This window comes from Pimephales promelas, chromosome 10 (assembly GCF_988280905.1).
Source record: "Pimephales promelas chromosome 10, fPimPro1.hap1.1, whole genome shotgun sequence".
NCBI lineage: Eukaryota > Metazoa > Chordata > Actinopteri > Cypriniformes > Leuciscidae > Pimephales > Pimephales promelas.
Window position 1 is genome coordinate 14854072 of NC_142778.1, and position 18511 is coordinate 14872582.

The 18511-nt window shown below is 36.6% G+C and overlaps 1 protein-coding gene across 2 annotated transcripts in view; it reads right to left on the reverse strand.

The window, feature by feature from the left end:
- dhx36 (DEAH-box helicase 36) overlaps positions 1-18511 on the reverse strand; it is a 108368-nt gene that overhangs the window by 20177 nt on the left and 69680 nt on the right. The window contains exons 18-23 of one of the 2 annotated variants that reach the window (XM_089135410.1): positions 18116-18289; positions 17932-18018; positions 11971-12054; positions 11768-11867; positions 2179-2269; positions 1031-1148 (exon numbers count right to left, since the gene is read on the reverse strand). In XM_089135410.1, the coding sequence (XP_088991536.1) occupies positions 1031-1148; positions 2179-2269; positions 11768-11867; positions 11971-12054; positions 17932-18018; positions 18116-18289 (654 nt within the window). The remainder of the gene's footprint in view (positions 1-1030; positions 1149-2178; positions 2270-11767; positions 11868-11970; positions 12055-17931; positions 18019-18115; positions 18290-18511) is intronic. The other variant, XM_089135411.1, reaches the window with a different exon arrangement.

Genomic DNA, 18511 nt, shown 5'->3' on the forward strand with positions numbered 1-18511 from the left:
ATGCAGATTTTTGTGCTTTTAATAGCTCTTTTTATTATTAAAAGCTTCCCGCAATTTAGCAACAGCAGAGACTGCATTTTTCAACAATCACTGATCGTGCTGATTCTGTCTTAAAGTTTGAGTTTTAAGGAGAAATGACAGCGCACCGCAAGTCGCGCTAGACAGAATGCAGCTATAGTTTTTAATGGTTTTACCTCAATATATTCTAGAATCTTTGGAAATCAGACTAATATCACAGATCTAAAGGCTACGTTTGAATGTTTAACGTTAGTTCTGTCCTCTGTCGTCACTCATTAAGCAGGGCTGGCGTGTTGTGCGCACTGTGGCACCGCGTGAGAGATCTCGCTCTTTCTCTTCTGGACAGCGAATAGCAAACATGCATTACAGACAAATTTTTAACGGCTTTGCAAACATTGCATTTTTCTGTCTTGCTCTGCAGTGTGAAGTTTCCACCATAGGATTTCCTCACAGCGAACGTGTTTGCAGTCAATGCTATCCTGCTAGCTGGCTGCAAACTGCGGAATGAATTTCCTGAGCGGGGGTCTCTGTGTCTCATTGAGCACTATTTTTTTAGTCTATGATTGAGCCGCGCCTCCGTTCAGGGAATCACTTTTGGAGTCATTTCAGCAGACAACGTTAAAGCGCAGACATGGCTCATGAATATCGGATACCTCCGCAGGTTGGATCGGGAAAATCTGATACATGAATTACGCTGGTATCGGTCCCGATACAGACACTGGATCGGATCGGCCCCATCCCTAAGATTGATGGTATACAATAAAAACTTTTACAGTTTTAAGCAACTGAAACATTTTTGAAGGATTTTTTTACACAGCTCCCCTGCTCTCGCCAGACAGCACACGAGGATCGCTGAGGCACCCCGGTTGGGAAACACTACTACAAGTGTTGCAATAAAATACAATACAAATACAATATCAAAAGAAAAGTAAATTAACAGAACACAAAAATTAGCCTCAATATTTGACTCGTCAGCAAAGATAAAAACATTTAAAAAAATAAAGACACGTACACTGGTGGTCTTCATCTTCAGGTGATAGATGAGCCATGTGTAGTGGAACTGATTTTCCTCCGCATTGACAGATTTAGGGTGGATACAAACTTTCCCATCAGCCTTAGTGTACACCTGCCTGCAAAACCACACAATTTCAAGAATTTTTCAAAAACTGAAATGCCCCATATTACGTAAAGCAACAAACCATAGTTAATTGTGGTCATACATGCCTTTTAGGGCAAGTTTATCAAAATAATTGAAACAATAATAAACCACCCAGGAGGTGGAAAAAAAGAAAAATAATCTAATCACAGCAGTTTTTTTTTTTAACCGTTATATAGAAAACGAATTGTTGTTAATTCAAAGAAATGTTGTTAATTTAATTAAATAATCTGTACTTATTTAGGAAGACAGAAATTCTGATCACAGATGTACACTATCGTTCAAAGGTTCAGGGTCAGTACGATTTAAAAAAATAAATAAATCAACATTTATTAATCAAGGATGCATTAAATTAATAAAAAAAATGACAGAACTTTGATCAAAACTTTTATAATTTCAAATAAATGCTGTTAATTTACACTTACACCATTCATCAAAGAATCCTGAAATAAATCATGGTTTCTACAAAAGTGTTAAAGGATTAGTTCACTTTAAAATTAAAATTACCCCATAATTTCACCCAAAATTTACCCTCAAGCCATTCTAGGAGTATATGGCTCATAATACAATCAGAGTTATATTGAAACAAATTCAGCTTGTCATAACAGGAATACATTACATTTATAATTATATTGTATAGAAAACGGTTTATCTTAAATTGCAATAATATTTCACAATATTTTTTTACTGTGTTTTTGAATATCTTTGAATGGTATAAGGTTTCACTAAAATATAAATGTTAAGCAGACTTTAGTTTACACTGATGGTCAGCCTAGCAGTGAGAGCAGTAACAAATTGAGCTAGGCTTAGTGTAAAGGTTTTAAATCACAGGCAGAATGGCGTATGAATAATAGAAGGATGCTAAATGGAAGCCGAAGTGACAGTGTGTAAGTATTTAATTGAGGTTCAGGCCTATCAATGAACCGAAGAAGGGAGGCCACATAATCCAAAATAAACATTGGAAAAAAAAAAACAAGCAATAGAAAGAAATACATGCCACTTACGTCGGTCTCTTCTTACTATTGCTGTGGCGAATCTTGGCCACTTTTGGGTACAGTCCTGCTACTATCACTGCCTTAATCAGCTTCTCATTCTCTGAGTAACACAAATAATGAAGAACATTGGTATGTTAGATGTAAAAATGTGAATAGGAAGATAGACCGAGCAGAGAGAAAAACAGAGCTAGAAACTATTTTTTTTTTTACATCAAAATTGTATAATAGTATAAAATACTTATTTCTATTTTATACAAAGGGTACTTTGATATAAACACTCAATTTAAAGTGGCATATCTCTTTTAAAGGACAACTTGTCCTTTAAGACTTCAATGCAAAAACTGCTATAATTTGGTAACACTGTTGCATAATAAAGTATTACTTTTTTATTTGACTGTTTTAACTATTACATCTGCTGAGATTAACTTATAATTATATAAGTTAAAAAATTATATTTAGATCTATTATGTATCGCTGAACATTGTAGCTGATCACAATCATGGCTGTTAAGCGTATGATTCCAATTATCTCACCACTGTGTCCGCATCTGTGTTAGTTGTGATTGAGCAATTTGGAGTGTGAATACAAGATTCAATGTAAATACGAGATTCATTGTGCAGTGTAGACAGCAGCTCTGATTATAAGGGGAGTTTTGGTGAGAGTACAGAACTCTCAGTGTCACTGAACAGCTCCAGCGATCTTAAATGGAGTGTTTCTTTGCTCTCTTTCTCTATAACCTTACCACAATTTAAATAACATGATTTCCATTTAGAGTAACAGTGTCAATTTGACTATTAAGTCAATGGCTTGATTTACAAAAAGTAATTAGGGCTGTGATGTACCGTGATTAATCGCATCCAAAATAAAAGTTTGTGTTTACAAAATACGTGTGTGTGAACTGTATACAATTTTTTTTGTATATATAAATACACACACATGCATGTATAATATTTAAGAAATTTGCTTATATATACTGTGTGTGTGTGTTTGTGTGTGTGTGTGTGTGTGTATATATATATATATATACTGTATATATATATATATATATACTGTATATATATATATATATATATATATATAATTTGTACTTAATTACTTAAGTACTAGTACTAGTAATTAATTACTAGTTACCAATTACCTCCTCAACAGTGTAATTAGATTACTGTTCTAATTACTCTCTTTAAAAAGTATTTAATTACTTTTAATTACTAATTACTTTCAAAATCCCATATCAATCTCAACCAGTTGAATAATACAAGGATAGACAATCTGTTTTAATTCTTTCAAATAAATACTATAAAATTGTATGAATTATCCTTAAACTGACTGAGGTGGAGAAGGTTACATTATAAAAACATACTTTTTAACATCAGACAATACATTTTGATGTTAAACCCACTTTTGTTTTATGTCTGATCTCATGATATTTCACACTTTTTTCATACATATTTTACAAGATGGCTAATTCATACAAATTTGTACGAGTTCGGTCGTACGATTTAGAGACCTCATAAAATGCATGTGAATCAATGTGAGATCGGATTGATCTATACAAAGTATTTACCTCAATTAAATCAGAAGTAACTGTGATTAAATTACAGAAAAATGAAGAGTAATCCCTTACTTAACATTTTCAATGGAAACGTAATTAAATTACAGTAACGAATTACTTAGTATAGTTACACCCAACACTGGCTACTGTACATACATGATGCGGCATTACTTTCAGGTCCATATCTTTCAGTAAGTCTGTTTGTAAATTGTGACTGGTTTATCAAAGAATCCACAGAAAAAAAATGATCAAACAGACAAATAATTCTCTATTGACATTCACATAATTTCAAAACAACAACAACCACTTTCCTATCATTAAGTCCCTTTGGAAGATAAAGTTATTACTGATCATGTTGTGTTATTTCTCCTGCCTGTCCATATTCACTAATGCATCAGTGGGTAGGTCAAAGAGGTCATGACATCATAATCATCATTGATCTGTGTGTGTGCAGGCCGTCTTTTGCCACTGTATTCATCTCTATCGAGTTTTGTGTTCTAAAACTTTCTGCATATTTTTATAGTACAATGATTTATTATATCAAATAAAATATCAGGGAAAATTAGATTTTTCAGATTCAATTAGATTAGACATTTACAGCATTAATTACTCTAAATCTATGTTATATTTTTTTGTAAACTCTTATAAATATTAACATTTGAAGTCAAATAATGTTCGACACTAGATCATAAAATACTCTTGGATCGTCTACAAAACCACACTGGTGTTCAGGGACAGGCATTAAGCTGGTTAAGATCGTACTGGGGAAAAATCGAAGATAACGTCAGCAGACTATTGAGTGCCACAAGGATCGGTGTTAAGCCCTCTGCAATTCTCAAAATATATGCTGCCACTTGGTAATATTATAAGAAAACAAGCTATAGTTAGTGCAAAATGCAGCTGCTAGAGTTCTTACAAGAGGTCAACAAAAATATGTAAAACACCAATTTTATCATCTCTACACTGGTTACCTATTGAGTTCTGTATCAATTACAAAGTATTACTACTGACCTATAAAGCCCTAAATGGTTTAGCTCCTGTGTATTTAATGGACCTTCTATCGCCCTACAATCCTAGTGTTCTTTAAAGGGTTAGTTCACCCAAAAATGAAAATTCTATCAGTATTCACTCACCCTCATGTTGTTCCAACCCCGTAAGACCTTCGTTCATCTTCGGAACACAAATTAAGATATTTAAGATATTAAGATCATTCCTGCATATAGTCCATAGGCTTCTTGAGGGAATGACTTGCTGTCCTCGAAAAGTCATTAAAGACATCGTTAAAATAGTCCAAGTGACTACAGTGGCTCAATCTTAAGTTTATCAAACGACGAGAACACTTTTGTGCGGAAAAAAACAACAAAAATAACGACTTTATTTCAACTATTCGTTTATTTCTCCCTCTGAGCGAGTCAGGTTACTAGTTTAATAGCGTAAGCTTCTGTTATTGTACGTCACACGCATCACACACATGACCAGCGTCGGCCAATAGTGAGCCTACGTGTGACGTCCCTTTTCGCAATCACACTATGTTAACTGACTACAGGCCCATAGAGAAGGAAGTGAATAGTTAAAATAAAGTCGTTATTTTTGTTTGTTTTTGCGCACAAAAAGTATTCTTGTCGTTTGATAAAGTTAAAATTGAGCCACTGTAGTCACTTGGACTATTTTAACGATGTCTTTAATGACTTTTTGATGCCAGCAAGAGTCATTCCCTCAAGAAGCCTATGGACTAGTATGCAGGAGTGATCTTAATATCTTAAATATCTTAATTCGTGTTCCGAAGATGAACGAAGGTCTTACGGGGTTGGAACACCATGAAGGTTAGTAAATACTGACAGAATTTTCATTTTTGGGTGAACTAACCCTTTTAAGCTCACTAAATTTGAGGCTTCTGGCATTCCTAGGATATCTAAGTCCACTAAAGGAGGGAGGGCATTCAAACATTTAGCTTCTAAACTCGGGAAAAGCCTTCCTGATATTGTTCGAGGCTCAGACTCACTGTCCGAGTTTAAAACTAGATTAAAGATGCATCTCTTTAGCCAAGCATTCACATACAGTAAGTGGACAACCAGAATAAGACTTTTACCGCTGCCGTTCTGCCGGTAAAACTTGGGGTGTATTCGCTGCATTTTGCCGCTAAGAGGCACTAAAATCACAGACTTTGAATAGTGTCTATATTCTCTTTATTCTACCTAATGCGTAAACTGCAGCCGCGCCACGGCTCGCTTGAAATCTGGTTGCAGATTAATTCAAGTGAAACGTAGTTTAATTAATTAATCACAATACTGAAATTAAATTGAATAAATAATGAAAACTTAAAACATTGCAGTAGAAACATATTAGGCTACATCAGTGAGGCTTTACAAGCGCATAAGACGATAATGCAACGCAATGGTTAATGGTTATTGATAATGGTTAACGCAACAACCTCAACCTCATGGAGCTTCAAACGACCTGAGATCGAACCTCATTATAGCATACATGCTGTTAACCGATTTTAATCGACAGCTTTTTACCGTTCTTAAAGCTTAAATAGATAACTGTTTATTAGCAAGTTTATTAACTGTTTATTTATTTAAAGTGTCCGTTTATTCTCTGTATTACGTAATCTGCCACTGCTCAATGAGAGCTGAGGTCGCAGATAAATCCAAGTTAAAGGTGCAATGTGTAAAAAAGTTGAGTATCTATTAACAGAAATGCAATATGACATCCATAACTATGTTTTCAGTGGTGTATAAATAACTTACTTAATAAACCGTAATATTTTTATTACCTTAGAATGAGCAGGGAACTACACTAACCTTTTCCACTGGTGGCACTTGCGCTACTAACTTTTTCAGTTACTGGCGCAAAACATGATTTGGTCGCGCAAATTATTTATAATAAGCCGTTCTCTGGAATAGTAATGAATAATAATGAAACGTACTGCATAGGGTTGGGTATCGAGAATCGAGTATCGATTGGAACCGAGACTAACTTTTCGTTTTTCCCGGAATCGTTCAAAAGTTAAAATTTCGATTCCTAGTTTCGATATTCACAGTCCGCCGAGCGGAAGAAGAAACCGCTGAACAACACCAACGAAGAAGCGTCTACCGGAAGTGTTAGCATAACCACGCGAGTCGAACATGAGTACCTTACGTCGGCGATCCAAAGTGTGGCTTCACTTTTCTAAAAATAACGAAATCTTGGCAAAATTTGTGACAAAAGGAGTATTTTTACAGAAGGAGTATTTCCTTCAGAAAGACCGTTGGTAAGCAAGGTTAGCTAAACTTTTTTGACCCTGCCTCTTAAAAGAATCGGAATCGAGAATCGTTAGGAACCGGAATCGAAACAAGGAATCGCAATCGGAATCAGAATCGTTCAAATTCAAACGATACCCAACCCTAATACTGCATTAGGGGTGGAACGGTACAGAAGTCACGGTTGGGTTCATACCTCGGTTCAGTACAATTTCGGTACAATGAAGTGAAAAGCAAAACAAAAATGCAGAAGGCATTTTATAAATCTCTTAAGCCTCGTATTTTTAAGTTGTTTAAGTTTTATTAATAAAGGCATAGAACCAGTTTATTTGTAGTGCACTGACAATAGTTTTATATAATTAGTTTATTAATTAAATTAATAAAAAGACAAAATGACCTTGATATATGTTTGGTAATTGTACTTGAATGAATGTAAAATTAATTTGCTATATTTCAGATCAATATATTTGTTTTCCTTAATTTTAATTAACACTTTATTCTCATCTGAATTATAAATAAATGATTTACATATAAAACAATTACCATTAAAACACATTTGATTTTCTTTTTTAATCAATGTAGAATTATGGACGCAGGACTGTTGGCAAACTGTGATGACAATAAAATGATAGCTTATACATATATCTCTGGTTGTTGTTTCTGTTCCACAACATTTTATATGTCATGTTTGGGGTGTGGGATGAAGAGAGGGATATTTTCAGTAATTATTTAATAAAACATTATTTAATTTATCTGAAGTGTGTAGTATTAGCCAATCAGGTGTCTTGACGCGAATCACGCGATTATGATTCAGCCTACACGGCACAAAAAAAAAAACTAGTCTAAAAAACTGCTAGTGATCATATAACGTTAGTCAATGTCAATATCAGCGCTAGCAATATAATTAGTTAGCTCATGGCAGAGTTTATCAGCCAAACTCCAGAGCTCAAATCTACCTTTGGTGTATAAACCATCGTAAGGTAGAGAGGTGTCTTACATCTCTGCGTCTTTTTCCTGCCGCCATGCAGGCCCAGATGGTAGCCTATATGATTGTGATTGGCATGCCTATTATAAAGACACAAACCTTTTACTATCATGTCCATTGATTTTGAATAATATGTGCGAGGAGGGAGAGAGAGAGAGAGAGCATGCAAGACAGCGCTTGTGTTGTGTGAAGACGTGATAGTGCGCGCGCGGCCAGGGCGCGCGCTCTCTCTCTCTCTCTCTCTCTCAGCTCGTTAGCGCCCGGTCAAACGCATCAGTCATTCTACTATACAACACTCGCCGATCAAAAAAGGCTTTGGCGGGACAAAAAGCGGACGATCCGAAAGGTTTTAGAAGATTAAATACAACCCGAAAGAAACAAACAAACAAAAAAAACGACCCGTCAAAATAGTCAATGATACATTTGCGACCCATAAAAAATTAGGGTCGCAATGGGATTTCAAAAGGTCGCATATGCGACCATTTTGGTCGCAGTGTAGTTCCCTGATGAGACCATAACCGTATCTCCATAACCGCGGGAATCCCCTTCTATGAAGGTCGCCATATTGTGACGTCATGTTTCTACCGTAGCCGAACGCGAACAAACTGCGCTACAGAACGTGTTTCATCTCTACCTTGAAAGAGAAGCAGCTGGATGCTGGCCATAAACTCTGTGAGTAGTGACTTTTCCCTTGTCAGTGGTGTAAAATATGTAGTTGGGATTGTTTCATGTACAAACCCAATTCCATAAAAGTTGGGACACTGTACAAATTGTGAATAAAAACAGAATGCAATGATGTGGAAGTTTCAAATTTCAATATTATATTTAGAATACAACATAGATGACATATCAAATGTTGAAAGTGAGACATTTTGAATTGCCATGCCAAATATTGGCTCCTTTTGGATTTCATGAGAGCTACAAATTTCAAAAAAGTTGGGACAGGTAGCAATAAGAGGCCAGAAAAGTTAAATGTACATATAAGGAACAGCTGGAGGACCAATTTGCAACTTATTAGGTCAATTGGCAACATGATTGGGTATAAAAAGAGCCTCTCAGAGTGGCAGTGTCTCTCAGAAGTCAAGATGGGCAGAGGATCACCAATTCCCCCAATGCTGAGGCAAAAAATTGTGGAGCAATATCAGAAAGGAGTTTCTCAGAGAAAAATTGCAAAGAGTTTGAAGTTATCATCATCAACAGTGCATAATATCATCCAAAGATTCAGAGAATCTGGAACAATCTCTGTGCATAAGGGTCAAGGCCGGAAAACCATACTGAATGCCTGTGATCTTCGGGCCCTTAGACGGCACTGCATCACACACAGGAATGCTACTGTAATGGAAATCACAACATGGGCTCAAGAATACTTCCAGAACACATTGTCAGTGAACACAATCCACCGTGCCATTCACCGTTGCCGGCTAAAGCTCTATAGGTCAAAAAAGAAGCCATATCTAAACGGGAACCAGAAGCGCAGGCGTTTTCTCTGGGCCAAGGCTCATTTAAAGTGGACTCTAGCAAAGTGGAAAACTGTTCTGTGGTCAGACGAATCAAAATTTGAAGTTCTTTTTGGAAAACTGGGACGCCATGTCATCCGGACTAAAGAGGACAAGGACAACCCAAGTTGTTATCAGCGCTCAGTTCAGAAGCCTGCATCTCTGATGGTATGGGGTTGCATGAGTGCGTGTGGCATGAGCAGCTTACACATCTGGAAAGGCACCATCAATGCTGAAAGGTATATCCAAGTTCTAGAACAACATATGCTTCCATCCAGACATCGTCTCTTTCTGGGAAGACCTTGTATTTTCCAACAAGACAATGCCAAACCACATACTGCATTAATTACAACATCATGGCTGCGTAGAAGAAGGATCCGGGTACTGAAATGGCCAGCCTGCAGTCCAGATCTTTCACCCATAGAAAACATTTGGCGCATCATAAAGAGGAAGATGCAACAAAGAAGACCTAAGACAGTTGAGCAGCTAGAAGCCTTTATTAGACAAGAATGGGACAACATTCCTATTCCTAAACTTGAGCAACTTGTCTCCTCAGTCCCCAGACGTTTGCAGACTGTTATTAAAAGAAGAGGGGATGCCACACAGTGGTAAAAATGGCCTTGTCCCAACTTTTTTGAGATGTGTTGATGCCATGAAATTTAAAATCAACTTATTTTTCCCTTAAAATTATGCATTTTCTCAGTTTAAACATTTGATATGTCATCTATGTTGTATTCTAAATATAATATTGAAATTTGAAACTTCCACATCATTGCATTCTGTTTTTATTCACAATTTGTACAGTGTCCCAACTTTTATGGAATTGGGTTTGTAACTTAGTTCTCCCTCGCTGTGTTATGGGTTTGTTATGTGGGGATAAATGTGCTGTTACGTTTGTGAGACAGCTGATTAGTTCTCATGTCATTGACCGTAAAACAGTATGTCACAGGAATCACTAACCCATCGATCTTGTAAGAGATCTAAGTCGATCGCCAAGAGTTTTCAAAATCAGAGAAAAAGCCTATTATGTTCGAAAAGTGGTTGTAGACTTGGAAAAATGGTGGTACCCTTGGCTAAAACAAGTACAAATGTTATTAAATTAAATCTTTTTGCAAAGTGTTACCTAAATATTTTTCTGGGATCGATAGTGTCAACATTATGTTTGGATTTTGGTTAGAAAATTAGTAGCTCATCAGCTCAGGATTTTTGAGAAGTATGTTTGTCGTTGTCAGCTCAAATCAGTAGGGCTGTCAACTTTAGTCATTTAGTCGACCAATCAGTCGATGCCGCCTTGGTCGACTGACATTCTTATTGGTCGACCAGTCTAATTTTTTTTTTTTTTTTTTTACCAATAGAAATACATTTTCAATGATTTACTACTCCTTGATATTTATTCCTTTTATAAGCAGTTATTTATTACTGTATTCTAAATATAATTATAATTATTAAATGCTTTACTTTAGGGCTATTTTTGTAACTGTGCCACAGTTTAGCGCACACACATACACTCGGGAACCGCACCTGTGGCTGGCTGCGCTGCTGCTTTACGCTCAGTAAGGGATATAGGTAGTTTTGCTGTATTCATTTAGGTAGAATGCTACTTGTTTTGGCTTTAGTCGAAATCTAAATCTTTTGTCTGGCTGCATTTTAAAACAAAGACGACAAGACTTTGGAGGTAGGCGACCGCGTTGCTCCATTATGTGCGCGCACATCGCGTGCCTACATTTGAAATCGAACTTGAGCGCGCAAAAGACGTAAGCAGCCTTTCTTAATATGTTTCATTTTTTATTTGTACTCTTGACGCATTTGAAAATAGCCTAAATGATGTAACAAAACGAAAATAAACCTATATGCCTTGCAGCCTTCCTACAACACAGCCTATTTCAGATTGTTTTTAGGCTTTTTTTTTAAACGCCTAGATTGGCTTTACAAATGTTAACCCATATCTTTGTAAATAAAGAAGAATATAAAGCCTGTATAAACGAGAGCTTTTGTTCAGATTTTGCATCAGTTATATTTTTTTGTAGCGTGTGGTGTGATCAGGTGCGCGATTGTGACTGTCACCAAAAACCTAGGACAGAGCTCCTCACTTTTTACAGTTAAAAAAAAAAAAATCACTTAATTTTTGAAGAATTGTATTATTACTATAGTTTTATTTATTTTTGATGTTTTTTCGTTTTTGTTTTATAAATGTTGTGTTTTTTAGTTGACTAATCGTCATGCAGGACAAGACTTTGGTCGACTAAGGATTTCTTTGGTTGACTATAGCCCTATAAAAATCAGTACAAGTGTAAATGGCAGTCGAAGAGTCTAAGCAAAGTACCTGAGTTGATGTTAGAGCTGCGATCTTTAGGGTCCTTACTATTCACAAAGCCAGCTGCCAAAAGATGCTCCGCAAACTGACCCTTCATATTCTGAAGCATCTGGTGGGAAGCAAAATGGGTTTCCATTCATCAAGTGCACATCAAAAGGTCAATTTTGTCTATTATGTTTAACTAATGTTTGATAGGTATAGTGCACACTGACCTGTAATGTGTTTGCAGACAGGAAGTTTTCCCAGCAGTATTCCCTCTCAAACCTGCCACCCTGTCTCTTAGCATCCTCCCAGCCCTAAAATAACACCATACAAAAACACCACTAATGCTCATTTGCGAAACATAATTCAGTAAAATTGTTATCAAGTTGGCACAAATGATGTCCAACTGCATCAGTCAGGCATCACTAAAAATAACATTGAAGAGGTCTATGAGCCTGCAAGTACAATGTCAGACACTGGCACCCTCCCCGCTTAGAGTAGGGTGCTGAAAAGAGTGCGCTGTCATTGCACAGTACCAGAGCGCTGAGAAGAGTGTGCTGTCATTGCTCTGTGCGCTGTCATAGCAGAGAAAGAACAGAAGTATGTTTGTCGTTGAGGCTGTGACAACTAACATTAGTACCTCAAGCGGTTAAAACAATGTGACAAAAACACGCACAAACCTGACCCCAATGTTTAATGTTGTAATTGTTACCATCCATTTGCATTAGTTTATATCCAGCTGGTCACTTTTATGCATTCATTAAACGGCGAAGTTGCATTTTTAAAGCTAGTGACATGATTGCCTTCGCAACATTGATATGTTCATCTAGCCGACAAAAACAACCAATTCAGAAACAGAAAATTTTATTCTTTTTTATCACTGCAGTGCAATACATATTGTTATTTTGATTAGATAATCATCAAGTGTTCTAATATAGAAGCAACTAAAGTGAGAGACTATACATGTAATATAGGCCTACATTTATGCAATTTTAATGCTCTAGCCTTTGCAGATATTTAAGGATGGCCATCTTTAAGCATAGCAGATTTATATGAAATGGTAACACTTTCCAATAAGATTACATTTTTAGCATTAACTAAGGTCAATAAATGTTGTAGTATTGTTCATTGCTTGTTTACTATTTACTATAACATTTACTAATACATTTTAAATTGAGTGTTAATTTTTATTTTTATCTGTAAACCTTAGTTAATGTACTATGAACTAACATGAATTGTCTTGCTCACATATTAATACATGCTGTAAAAAAATTATATTGCATAATGCATATACTAGTTCATGAAGGCTAACTAATACTGTACATCATTGTTAACAAATGGGACTTGCAAAGTGTTACCTATGAAATTTACACTATTAACACGCATGTTATTAGGTCATAAGTAGAGAAACTTGTAATATTTTAATTAAATTATTCTCTTTAGAATTCGTTCTGTAGAACTCCTCATTTTAATATATTCATATTTATATTTATTTCATATAGCACATTTCAGTTCAGCGCTGTTTTACTTGGAGTGTTATGGGTTTTTTTTTTTATATCCAAAATCATATCATATAAAAAAATATCGGTTGAATAATCGGTTATCACGTATGGACAAACCTAAATATCGGTAACGGTAAAATCCACTAATCGGCCAACCTCTAATTGTGACTAGGGATGGGTATCGTTAAGGTTTTATCGGTATTACTACTCTTACCGATACCGCTTATCGATCCGGTACTTTAACGGTATTCTTATCGGTTCTTTTTGGTGTTTTTTTTTTTTTTTAAAGAATTAAGAACATAATTAAACTCTATATTTTGAAATGTAAAATAGAAAAAGCAAAACGAAGAAAAATATATTTTTGTTATGCAGCAATGTGCAGGCTTTTTTGTTTTATATACAAAAAGGACACATAAGAAAAAAAAAACAAGTAAAAACACAAGAATAAAATCAATCAAAGATACAAATTATATACAAAAGTGCTTTAATTTCAGGAAGGTGTACTAACATATCTTTTCAGGTAATTGTTTCTGTCTGAAAAGAAACCTAATTTAGTAATCAAATATAAAATAACACTGTATAGTTTATCATAGATAGATTAATGCTTATTAAATCTAAAGTTACTTATTCAAAAGCTGTGAGTGATTTTTTCTGCCTTTTGTTGTTTGATTTGCATTAATGGCTGAATCGTCAGCACGTTTAGGCTATTAGACTGCTGCCCCTTTAAGACCGAGAGCAAATCTAATCGGTAACCGGTAACTGAAGCACCATCAATTTCTCCCTATTATTTACGTCCATTTAAGACATAATTGTGTTTAAGTGAATACACTGTGTTTAAGCGAATCTCAGAGCTGGTCATTTTGACATTTGTATGTATATTTGATAGTTAAGGAGGACACACGAAGCCCAAAGTATAGGCTACTTTTCTTGTCTCGTTGCAGTCCGTTTCGGAGCGCGCACCGCCTTGTGAACAGGCTCTTGCGCAGGCTTTTGTGTTTTTAATAGAGGTCGACCGATATTGGATTTTACCGATAACCGATTAATCAACCGATAGTTTTTAAAATTGATACTGGATAAAAACAAACATAACACTCCAAGTAAAACAGTGCTGAACTTTACAGCAAAAAACTGGCATAAAAAGGCATTCTTTCAAACAAACAAAAAATAATACTCTAAATAACAAATTAAACATTCCAAATGTAACTGTTTAACTGTTCTTTTTCAAGCCAACCTAATGAATAAAAAGAAGTTTCAAATTATAACAAAATTTGCCATCTGAAAATAATTTAAACATTAAAATATGTCAAATGTGTGTTTCTTTAGCTATAACATGTTGCAAGTCCAATTTGTTAACAATGATTTATTAGCTAGTTTACATGAACTATGTGCATTATGCAATATAAATGTTTACAGCATTAATATTTGAGCAATACAATTTCACCTTAATCATTCATGTTAGTTCATAGAGTTTTAACTATGGTTAACAAATAAAAACCTTAATTTAAAAATGTAGTATGTTAATTAACAAACAATGGACAGCAGTTATTAACCTTAGTTAATGTTAATTAATGTGTTAACCAGCGACTGGCAAGTTCGGGGCTTTATTAGGCTACTGTCGGTGGTTCGGGGGGCTCCACTATGCGCTGCTCTGTCTATTATTGGTCCAACCTAATAAAAACGCCAACGGTCCGTGAAGCATAGCCTATCCACAAGTTTCCTACGCCCCATGAGGCCTTGCGTCAAAAGTGGGCGCGACTTCCGGTTGGAAGTAAACAAAGCACGATTTGACATGCTTGACACTCGTTCATTCAACAGTTGACAGTTATTCAAGTTATAGCGATCCAAACTAGCTAACGATGTGGGAACATAACCTCAACGAAATTAAAAAAGGTGAAATAACAGTACCTTTACCCTCCGCAGTAGTTGATTGGGAGTATTATAATAACATTATTAATAATCAATACTCATCAAGGCATGTTGACAGACAGTGTGCGAGCTGACAAACAATTCAAATAAAAAATACACACTTAGTCATTGTGCTTTGGAGTTTATTCAAAATTATAAATGAATGTGCTACTTGAATACATTAACTGGCACATTTGGTATTCTGTCAACACAGGCTTTGATCCTGAGTTTAGGTGTAACATCAGTAGAGAACAGCCAAACACATGCTGATAAAAGTTTATAGAATATTAAGAATTTAAACAAATGTACACAGGAAGATTCGTCGTCTTTTGGGAGGTGATGGAAACTACAGTCGTTGGCAGGAACACTCTGATTTCGTTTTCAGCTTATGTTCAAAACAATCACGTTTAAGCCACTGAACTAGTTTAATCCGGTTATACATACAACCGCAAACAGCACATGTTGTCCATGAGCTCCGTAACGACATCTCTCATAAAGATTTGCGTCTTTAAATAGTAAAATAATCTCCGAAAAACAGCTAGCCTCTTGGCTAACTAACACACAAAATACCATTGGAATGCTACTTCCGCCGCCTCACCGGAAGTTTCACCCACTTTATTTTTTACAGGAGCGCCCCTCGGAAACTTGTGGATATGAGTTGCGTATTTTAGTTCCACTTTCATTTTGTTTGTATTCGCTGCTAGGTAACGTGTCGATAGATCGCTTATTGCTCAGACGCACATCAGGTTGTGATATTTGTCTCCGTCTCACTCCGTCTCTCGCATGTTCCCACAGACGTTTAATCGCGCTATTCTTGTCACGGATTCATTGACGCGTCCCTTCCACGCTTACCATGCGTTTAACGTGTGGCAAATTTACCGGTCGCACACTCTCAAATTTTGGTTGCAAAATGTGACTATTTGGTCGCAGTCTGGAGCCCTGTGTTTTATAGAACTTAAAGAATATTTAATAAAAATAAATATGTATTAAAGTGATGGTGAAAAAAGAACCGAATGCTTCTCTGATTCGTTTGTTTTTGTCGGCTGTATGAACATATCAGTTTGCTATCATACGTCTCTAGATTATATGCAATGTCGCTGCATAATGAATGCATCAAAGAGACCAGCTGGATATAAACTAATGCAAATAGATGGTAACAATTTGTGACATTAAACATTCGGGTCGGACTTGCTATTTTTGTGTCAGTGTTTTAACCGCTTGAGGTACTAATGTGCGTCCTCTCAGCCACTCTCGAAGACAAACAAACATACTGTTGTGCGGTTCTTTCTCTACTAATGCAGCATTTAGTCAACAAATTCATCCGTTTATAATGATATGACAAAATTCCCTGTACCTTTTCGCTGTCCGTGCTTTAGCACGCGCATCAGATGTCAGCGATCTCCGCTCTCCACACAACGCGCGCTCTCAGTGCAGCGCGCAGTGTCACGTGTCGAAATAAACAACACGAGGCATCAGTTGATAGTTTTTATGACACCTCTAGAGGCCGCTCTTGTACTGCATGATGCCAGCAGACCCTTCTCAGCTCTCTCGTACTGTGTAATGAATGACAGCGCGCACTTCTCAGCCGCCCCAGCAACGGACGAAACCAGGAAATAACTATCGGAGAGGAATTTTTGCCGATAACGATAGTTCCACCAAACAACTATCGGTGCCGATTAATCGGCAAATCCGATGAATCGGTCGACCTCTAGTTTTTAATAGCCATTTTTTGATCTTGCAACAGTAGAAGACAGCATTTTGCAACAATCGCCGATCGTGCTGATTCTGACGGTACGTTTGGGTACAGCGCTCCGCAGTGCTGTGAAGTAAAGGAAGTTAAGCTGGACAGATCATGCGTCTTGTTTTTAACGGTTTTATCTCAAATATCTTCTTTTTATAATCTTTGGAAGCCGAAATACAAAATATATTACAATAATATCCCACATCTAAAGTGTAACCACATTGAATGTTTAGTTCTGTCCTCATTGTCACTCATTAAGCAGGGCTGTCGTGTTGCGCGTGCTGTGGCTTTGCGTGAGAGATCGCTCTCTCTCTCTCTCTTCTGAACTGCGAATTTCAAATTTGCATCACAGACAAATGGTTTAATTAAAATATAGTTTATATATAGAAAAGGCTGGCGATATAAACATGTTCAAGATAACGTCTTTATAGGAATGATAAATAATTTCTCCAGTACCGACAGCAGAACCGATAACGTCCGAGCTTATCGATACAGCGGTCTTTCAAAATTCAGCACCGGGGCCGTTTAATACCGGGTTTCGGTACCCATCCCTAATTGTGACTGGTTTGTAAAAGAATCCACAGAGAAATGTACCAAACACAAATAATACACCGTCATATTCACACACAAAAAAAAAAAAAAAAAAAAAACACTTTCCTATCATTAAGTCCCTTTGGAAGATATAGTTATTTACTGATCATGTTGTGTTATTTCTGCTCCCTGTGGGAACGCACCAGTGGGTAGGTCAAAGAGGTAATGATGACATCATAATCATCATTGATCTGTGTCTGTGCAGGCCGTCTTTTGCCACTTTTTTGTGAGTTTTGTGTTCTAAAACTTTCTGCGTGTTTGTATCGTACAATGATAGCCCTTAACGTGCAGCAAAGACCTTGACAAAACAAGCCCTAAGGACAGATTCTCAGTGACTAGATAAGCCCTCAGCACAGATCCCTATGGCTAGCTGTGAATGTCTCATGCCAGGACCAGCTGGAAGCTAAGAATTAAGAGTGACTTTTTAATGACAATAAACTTCTAGGACTTACCCAAAATGCATTGACAATAGTGAGATGATCACTTCTAGAGTTTTGAGAGAGCACTTTTCTCCTGTGGTCCGCGATCTTCTCCTTTCCCTGAGATAAACGCATCCATCAGTGAAACAATCCCTCATTAGAGAATGCCCTCTGGGGCTGCACATGTGTTTATGTGAAACCGTGTGTTTGTATGTACCAGTGGTATGAAGAAGGGATCTTTAAAGCTAAGGCTGGCCGCAATGGTAAGCACAGGATCCAAACAGCCAAGAAGAGCCCCAAACAGAATCATTTTTCCTATATGAGGCTCTACAGGCATACGGGCAAGATGAAATCCTAATGGAGTCAGCTCTTCACTCCTGTCCAGGGCGTTCTACAAAATACAGCAGAGCAATGGTTGGCTTTTCAAAAAGAATACATTAAAGGACAAGTTCGGTACTTTACAATTAAAGCCCTGTTTTAAGATCGTTTCCGATTAAATAGAATGGTTAGGATTGTTTTTTAGACAGATGCTGCTGTCACAAGAATTTTCGGATTCTGTGTTCGCACCCCCCCACCCACCTTTATAATGGTAGCATAGGTGCACTGAGACAAT